This window comes from Echinops telfairi, unplaced genomic scaffold, assembly GCF_000313985.2.
Source record: "Echinops telfairi isolate 266 unplaced genomic scaffold, ASM31398v2 ScPeMD7_2573;HRSCAF=3158, whole genome shotgun sequence".
Taxonomy (NCBI): domain Eukaryota; kingdom Metazoa; phylum Chordata; class Mammalia; order Afrosoricida; family Tenrecidae; genus Echinops; species Echinops telfairi.
In genome coordinates this window covers 14008987-14018227 of record NW_022106471.1, presented here as the reverse complement: position 1 = coordinate 14018227, position 9241 = coordinate 14008987, and the positions used below count along the sequence as shown (strand labels likewise).

At 40.3% G+C, this 9241-nt stretch overlaps 1 protein-coding gene across 1 annotated transcript in view; it reads right to left on the bottom strand.

Annotated features, from left to right (window-relative positions):
• FANCL (FA complementation group L) overlaps window positions 1-9241 on the bottom strand; it is a 154150-nt gene that overhangs the window by 42975 nt on the left and 101934 nt on the right. The window contains exons 5-7 of the mRNA XM_030886650.2: window positions 8891-8951; window positions 5354-5410; window positions 2775-2872 (exon numbers count right to left, since the gene is read on the bottom strand). Coding sequence (XP_030742510.1) covers window positions 2775-2872; window positions 5354-5410; window positions 8891-8951 — 216 coding nt within the window. The remainder of the gene's footprint in view (window positions 1-2774; window positions 2873-5353; window positions 5411-8890; window positions 8952-9241) is intronic.

Sequence of the window (9241 nt, the reverse complement as noted above, 5' to 3'; positions counted from 1 at the left end):
GAGTGTCTCTGGATTTGTTTCTCTAGTCAACCGGGTCTAACACAACTCGCAAGAAACTAAATTTCAGTTTCAAAATAGATACTTAGAGAGTAGAATTTCTACTTAAAAAGTTTTTATAGAAATGCACTTTCACTTCCCAATATCAAACATAAAAATCTCAGAATATGTTTATTACTAAGAAATTACTACACAAAGCTCACAGCCTTCAAATTCATTCTGATCTATAGAGAGCTGATGCAGGCGTTCTAAGAAGGCAGATCTCTACTCCGTCCAGGAGCGGGCCTCGGTTCTCACCTCTGCAGTAGCTGGTGGGTCTGGACAACCAACCTTGCAATTAGCAGCTCAATGCTTAACTCACAGCCACAGAAGGTTTTATGGAATGGCCACATCGTAATTCTGGACACCATATTCAAATGAGTAATGCAAATATTCAAAACAGAAATGTATCCAACGGGTTACACCCAACGTAGTCTGTCAAAAAAGAGGCCATTAAAAATTACATTCTCTTATTCCACCACGCCAGTTGGAAGAGTAGCATGCTAATTAGAAATTAATAAATCAAAACAATCAGCACACATGACCAAAGGAATGTCTGGAAGCGAGGTGCAATCATCACAAAAGAAGGACCTAGGAAGGGTGGCTGCTTTTGTTTTTGTGTGATTGATTGGTTTATGCCAAAGGAGGGGAAGTGCTGGGTAAGAATGTGTTATTTGCTTGCTGGAAGTAATGAAGTCAATTTGCTGTTGCATAACAGTGTAATGGAGGGTGATAGAAACAAAAGTATCTGTAACTCAAACCTAGGTGATGGTGATGGGAGTCACTAAGAATGGGCCATCTCTCTGAGGGAGGGTAAGGCAAAGAACCATGGCTCACCTACAATAGGAGAAGACTTGTGCAGCGCTCTTTTTAGTTGAAAGACAAGACTGCGTCATGGAACGGAAGACTTCCTCCAAGGACATCCTAGTACAGCGTACAGGGCTGTTTCCTGTGGCATCCCTTATTTCAAGCCAGTGACCTGGCATCCATCCATAAGAATTATAGCAGGGAGTGAAACAAACACAATTCCATAATCCAAACGAGAGCCCCTTACAGGTGTGATCATCAGCAAGTCTCAACTGTCGAAAGCGGGCAGTGTGAGTTCACCAGAGGCACCTCGGAAGAAACACCTGGCCATCTACCTGCAAGAGATCAGCCACGGAAAACCTTACGGAACAGCTGCACTCTGACTGGCACACACGGGGTTCCCAGGACGAGAGTCCACTCAACAGCAACAGGCTGGCTTCGCTGATGGCACGAAAACCCGAGCATGAAACGTAGACAACATGTAAAATCTCTGATGATATCCTATACATGCAATCCCTTGTGGGAATACTATTATCTGCTACAGGAACCTCCATTCCGTCTTGGCGAGTGAAATCTGAAGTTGTAAGAACCCATGGAAGTATAAATGGAATAGAGCCATACATTCTCTCTGGCTCCTGGATAAAATAATCTACACATCTTCACCGCTAATCTAGAAGACAGTAAGTAAGACATTGAGATGTTCTCATAAAAGACAATTGGGAAGTCTAGCTAAGGTATGTGCCTGGGAAAATGGCTGACCCATCTCTATACAGAGGGGCACTAACACAGATCTGGCCCACTTGTTCAAGCGTGGTGGCCAAGAGGAGGACAAGAGGTGTGGAGGAGAGGTGGAATTGCTCCCTTAGTCAGCAGCTTTATAAAGGATAGAGGAGATTATTGGGGCCACAGGAGAGCCCCGATACTGGCAATGGGATCACCTCTAGAAGCAAACCTGAGTGGGAGTAAGTTGGGACTCTACAATTTCTACTCTAATGTTTCTTCGGGAACACAGGCAGCAGCGTAAATCACAGTAAAGGACATATACCCTGCCTTGGAGTTATGTTGGTTTCTTTCTTTTTAAACGGCTGATTTTCCTGGTTCTTCCTAGGTTAGCTCCCAGTAGGCCAATGCATGGAATATTACCTTAAAATCGACTAATAGACTATAACAGGTTTTGAACATATTCAAGAAAACTCACCCACTGCTATCAAGTTGATTTCGATTCAGAATGACCCTACTGGGCAGAGCAGAAAGGCCCCTATGTGTTTCCAAGGATGTAAGTCTTTATAGGAGCAGTGAGCCTGATCTCCCTACGGCAGGGTGCTCAGTGGGTGCAACTGCTGACCAGCCCACAGGGCAACCCTGCTCTGCCACCAGGGTTCTTCAGAAAAGCTGAGTGGTGGGAAAAATCTCACACTCTTCCCAGACAGACACTGTCAGTCAGTCATTGGTTTATATGATCAATAATCTAAAATGAAATAACAAGTAAATGGTAAAAAAAATTATTAATAGTGGTTAAGGGCTGATAAGAACTCAATTGGTGTGTCTTTTCTTTTATTTAGTTCAAAGTGGAAAGTCTATAAAAAGCCTACTAATAAGAGTCATTTTTTCAAAGCATACACACTAAGACAGAAGCTAAACTTGATCGCAAGAGACTTTTCCAAGAGAAATACGGCCAATGTTTTCAAAGCAGGCTCACCTACCTACTAGGTATATATAAAACAATTTTTTCCCAAATTATATTTAGCACTTTTAAATTAAGTGTTTATATTATTCCTGTTGCTGATAGCCACAATAAAAATAAGATACTCTACTGACAACAAAACACTTTTGACCAAAAGCAGGTATAAGGGAAGTTGCTCAAACCAGAAATATATTCAACTGGAATGTGGGAAGCCAGGCACTCTGAAACACATTGTGACATGACGTACTTGTCCCAGCCGAGTGTTCCCAGCTCTTGAAGGAGGCCGGAGTAGTACTGGGGGGGAGGGGGTGCGTGCAGCTCTTGCTTATTCTTTAAAGCAGCTTCCTGTTTAAAACAAGCAGAAAAAGGGAAACCTGCAATCAGCTGTGCGGTGCTAGACAAGGACTTGCTGGGACATGTATCTGTTGCATGTAACCAAAAGCAGCCACTACTTTCATGGAAAATCTAGCTGCTCACCCCCCTTTTTGTAAAAAAGAGGCACAAAAAAGCTGAAGGACTGTGCTGAAGGTCAGGCAAAATGTCATTTACTACACCGTGAAAAGATCTTAATATTCTCTTGTACTATTATGCCTAGCCGGTTAATTTAAACCAAAACAAAGCCTCATTGCCATGGCCTCTTTCTTTCTTCCCCTTCTGGGTTCGCTACACAGAACCACGAGCCTTAAAGAAAAGGCTGAACTCTGAGTCCACTGTCTAGGTTAATATATTTATATGCCACTATAAAACACATTCTGACAAACTAAAATCTGTTGCTATCGTAATAAACACCGACCTGCCCGTTTCTTTTATCACCTCTAGGCTCTGCCTTGCCTCCTTTGTTGTGGTTGCTAGGCATTTTCAAGTTTATTCCGATTCCTAGCAACTCCATGTGACCGAGCACAAGCAGCCCATCACTTCTTCAAAAGCCCACTGCCAGGACTTTCTCCCACAGAACCAATGGGTAGGTGTGAACCAGCCCTGAGATTAGTAGGGGATGCTTAACCCTTTCACTATTAGGGCCCGGACTCCTCTCTCCTCTGGATAGGTCCAAGAAAGGTGAAGCTATCTGCTCCCATAGGACGTACAGCCCTGTACACCCGTGTACACCCTAGGGTCACTAGAGCCAATGGCAATAGGTTCAGGTAGGTCTACGTATTTTGCCATCTATCTGACTGTATCCCAGTCCCTTTCCTTGGCCAATTTGTGAGCTCTTCAGTATGATTTATGTCCCTCGGAGCACCAAAATTTAGGTTTAAAAAAATATCAATACAAACACCACTGGAATCACTGAGGCTAGAGCGAGCAATTACTTTGAAGCTGCTAACTAGGCAGATTTCTTATTTGAACAACTAAAATGTAGCCATAAACAACAGGTGATCATGTGGTCTGGACTGCCAAAAGCAAACCAAATACTGAGTCAGCTCGTGTAAGGTTTCTGAGATTATAAATCTTTACACTAGGGGACTTCTTCTCATCGGGTTTTGCTATTCATTGATATCTTTCTGTGTGTTTATTCCCTTACTTTTCATACTACCTTTTGGTAATCAATGAACTAAAATGAGTAAAGAAATGCAGCTCTAATATGTTTCTGCAATATATGAGGGGCACCCCCCAAAAAACCGGAAGAAAGTTCTGCGGGGCAGAGCTTTCGTAGGATGCATTTCCCCTGTGAAGTGACCATCAAGCAACTTGCTCTGAGTCAGTGCATCCGATGCGGCGCCTGGGAAGTTATCTCTGGTCAAAGTGAATTTTCTAGTGAAAGCAGTTTCGCTCAAGCCTCGTTTTTTGTGATGGCCGATTTTAAGAGAAGAGTGTGTGGCTATGAAACTTTGTTTTCTGCTCTGGAAAAATGACGCAGAAACTATTGTGATGTTTAACACAACTTAAAAGGGCAGTGCTATGGGAAAAACTAAAGTGTACAAGTGGTTTTCCTTTCAAAAATGGTGAAATGTCAATTGATGCAAACCTCATTTTGAACATCTGTCAACTTCCTGAACAGACGTACTGCATTTGGAGTTTGTTCCACCTGGTCAGACTGTAAATCAAGCTTTCTATTTAGAGGTTCTGAAAAGATTGCATGGCATATGACAAAAAGGGCATACTTTGTGGCAGACGGGGGACTGGTTTTGCCACCACAAGGCACCTGCTCACCCAGCCAACTCATTGCACTAGGTTTGGGCAAAAAACAACACGCCTCTCTTGCCCCCTGCATCTGACCTCACTCTGTATGATTTCTTTTTGTTTCTTTAAATGCAGAGGGACATGAAAGGACAGCGATTTGACAATATAGAAGAGGTGAATAAACAAAAAAATGAGGGAGGTGCTGTCAGCCATACAAACAAGTGAATTTGCAACATGTTTCCAAGAATGGAATCACATTTGACAAATGTTAAATGTAATAGGGAGCAGTTGGAAAGTGATAAGTTGTTTTGTGAAAAAATTTAAATGTATAGCTTTGGGAAAACATTCCAGTTTTTTGGGTTGGGTATCCCCTTGCATTAGATCCTTAACTGTTTAATGTGACTATCTAATCTTGCTTTAGATGTTACATTCTTTGACAGTCCAGGAATACATTGAATTTTTTCACCACCTGGGCAGCATCAGTGCCAAATGTACTGTGTAATACAATTCAGACCACGTAGTTGTTACCCACAGTTCCGTTCCTCATGCAGTTCCGGTGACATACCATCTGCATGTATGCACAGTGTAAAGCACTGTGTGTTGAGAAGTACTAAATTCTAACCATGTTCATTTCAAAAGGAAGGACCAAAACAATTAATCTTTACAGAATGTGCTAACAGCTTAAAAATTAATAGTAATTCTTACCAAGATCATCTTCAACTCCACCATAAAGCTCACCAGATCAGGAGAATGCTGCATTCTCTAAATCAAAAGCATTTCCAGTGAGTTCCATTTGCTCAATGCATACTTAGTTCATGCAAATAGAAATAAGATAGAAGCCAACATGAATGTTAAAAAAGAGCTATTAGCAACTTAGGACTGCCATCTACTTGCTATTTTCACACTTAGTTTTTTGAGATGTGCTAATCGGAAGACAGTTTTGTCTCAGTGAATGAGTGTTGGTGACATTTTTGTCTTGTGTCTAACGCTCATTTCAGTCTTAAACAGTGTTCAATTAATTAATGTTTAACCTGTAAATCAAACATCTTATGTATTTCATCCTAAAACAAACTTTCCTACATATGCATATTTTGCTTTTCTCATACTTTTAGATTATATACCACTGACTAGATTAATGATAGTATTATTAGAATTACCAAATGTCTCAAGGTTACTGAAATTACTTAACTCTTTCAATTACTTAATTACTCAAATTATTTCTCAACAAGCTGATAATGCTGCCTCTATCTGATTGGATTTTGAGTTCACACTTAAATGGAAGCCCTAATCTAAGAACAATTAGTTCTTATGATCTGGCTCTGCTCAATATTTGCCCTCATGAAGAAATGGACGCTGTAGCAAACTGCTGTGAAGAAATCAGAGAGTCCTCGAACCACCAAGCAGCCACGTGAATAGTATTGCCCTCAGACTGAGAACATGGGACAGTGGATTGTTTCAATTGTAGTTAGGTTAAAATTTAGCATCGTTTGTTTTCCCTTTTGACCCATTTTTAGTTTTTCTATTTTCTATTGCCTTCTACTTTCTTTCATTGAGGTTTTGTTGACGCTGTGGGGGCTTTGCTTGTTTGTTTGATTTTCATAATATGAAATATAGGACGGGTAAATCCATAAAAACAGTAATGAGATTAATAGCGCCTAAAGGTTATATATTGCAGGAGAGATTGGGGTGAATGGGGAACTAATGATAACGGGAACAATGATGATGAAAATGCTTTCAAAAATTTTGTTAATGCTTTCAAATTGATTGTGATAATGGTTGCTCAACTCCTTTTAATATATTTAAATAATTTTATATAATTATAAAATATAATTAATTATATTAAATAATATACTTAAATAAATTAACATATACATTTGTATAGTACATGAATTATGTCCATAAAACTGTGGGGAAAAAGAAAAGAGTACGCTTAGTTATAACTATATCTTAAAAGTATAATATTGAAAGTACATAGCGTCACTGTGAGTCAGAACTAATTCAACAACACACACCCAACAAGCACCATAATAACAAAACCCTAACAGTGTGTTGTGCCTGGATCCTTCCCTGACCTTACAGGCATCTCTGGTCCTTCCACTGTTGCTCGGGTGTACTGTCAAGTTGATTTCGGCTCACAGAAACCCTATGTGACTGACTGGAACTGTTCATAGGACCTTCTTGGCTATCAGGTGTGTTGGACTGCTAGCCACAAGGTTCCCAGTTCAAGCCCCTCCAGCTGCTTCATGAAACAGAGCTGAAGTTATCAGTTCCATAAAGATTTGCAACCTTGGAAACCCTATAAAGCGTTGCTATGAGTAAAAATAAATTTGATGGCAGTGGGTTGGCTAGTTGGAAATCATTACAGGAATCGATCTCCATGTCTTTAGCCCATGGAGCTACTGTGTGGGTTTGAACCTGAAACCTTGCAACGAGTAGCCAAAGTACTTACATAATACAACCAGGGCTCTTTCTTTTCATTACAAGCTCATATTTTTTTCAAATTAGTCAATGTATCAATAAATTAAAGCCTATAGATGTGAATGACAAAATTTATATTTCAGTTGTTCTATTTCCTTTAAATTCTTCATTGTTAATAGAGTAAACGCAGCAAGCAATTAAAATTATGTTGTTTAACACTGTTTGCATTCTTTAATACAACACTACACAATTTCTCTGAAAGCAAAACACTGTGTTGTTTCTTAGGCAGCCCTGGTGGTGCAGTGGTTATGAGTTGGACTGAGATCGGCACAGTCAGCAGTTCAAAACCACCAGCAGCTGCTCGGGAGAAAGACTGGGCTTTCTACTCCCATAAGCAGTTACACTTCAGAAACCCACAGGGAGTCACTGTGCCCAGATGAGGCAGAATCCTTGAGGGCAGTGGCTTTATGTTAATGGGGGAGGTATGACTCAGGAAAGGAGAGTGCTGAAGGTGCCCAACATGAAGAATGTAACCAATGTCTCCAATCGGCCTTCTTCTTAACTTCTTATCACATAAAAGGGATTCAAACTAATCTGGGTATCTGCCAACTGGGAGTAGGAGGAGAAACAGCAATAAGTAAGATTCCCCCCCCAATCCCCAGAACCCTCTTGGCTAATTGGTAGGGAAAAGGGGTAATAGGTCTTATCATTATAGTTAGTCCTTTTCAACAGTTTTGTTCAGGCTATTCAAACACCTCAGGTTCATCTCTTAAACTTGAGTGTACTATATAGTCATGTGGGGTGGGCAGAGGGAGAAGTCAGAGAGAAATCATTTAAGCATCCCCTTTAACAACTGCAGTTAATTATACTGCCAGTGAAGCCTGCGTACATGCTACAAATCAAATAGTTTCTCTGCTATATTTAGCTCAGTAACACTCATTGTGAGAGTGACTGTCATTGTCAGTTATGGATAATAAGCTAACTCCGAGAGAGAGAGAGAGAGAGAGAGAGAGAGAGAGAGAGAGAGAGAGAAATCTGGGCAAGCACCAAAATGACTACAGAAGCGCAGTTCTAAGAACATTGATTTTCCACAGGAGGCCTTTCATTATTTTTTGTTGTTTTAGTAATAGGGGTTTTTAAAAATCTGTTCTCTCCTCTTTGAAGGCAATTTTCAGAAAGAAGAACCTAGACATTAAGAATAGATTAATTCTTTTGATATTTCACCCCTACTGCCTTGACAACTACCCACATTATCCAAGGACACATGATCCTAACTGATGTCCACCCCTCCCTTTGGTGGCGGCTAATCTGGAGCTATGATCCCATTTTTGCCAAAGACATCCTGTAACTCCAGAATGGGTCCATGTTTTTCCCTACCACGACTAGGCAATCAAGGAACCCGAGTGGCACAGTGGTTATGGATTGGGCTGTGATCTGCAAGGTTTGCAGTTCAAAACCACCAGGCACTCTGAGGGAGAAAAATTGGGCTTTCTACTCCCATAACAGTTGCAGTCTCAGAAACTCACGGGGAAGTTCAACCCTGTCCTACAGTGTCGCCATGAGTGGGCACTGACTCAATGAAGGTGAGTTTACTGCACAATCGAAGCAGATAGATTACTCAGGTGATAGGCTTGGGTGAAGGGTGAACGGATTCGAGGAATGTAAATCAGTCTTAACATAAAAGTTTCTGGGGTACCTGTTGAAAAGTCTCAAAAGTGAAGATATTTTGTATAATGTATCAAATCTACAAAACTCAGCAACTACTCGACTCGTTTGTTACAACATTCTGCTTTTGAATCTACATATGCCTCTTGAAGGACTTACCTGTTGTATTATGTGCTGGTATCGACTTAGTATTGCCTTCAGCTGCCAACTACAGTGCAATCTAAAATTTTAATGGGACAAAAATATTCAATGTTCAGAATTAAAAGGGAAAAAAACCCTTTATTTGCATGCCACCACAAGCACGCACTTACATACAAAAGAATGACATAAACATAATTCTGACAAGTTAATAAAATTTGTACCACTGATACTGTTGAAAGTCTTGTCTTCAAACTGTCAGTACTAATTTTACTTCGAAATATAAATAACTGCAATCAGTAGATGACATCCAAAAAGTATATCTTTTTTTAAAACTTTACATATCCAGGCTATTAAATCCATTTTTTTTTT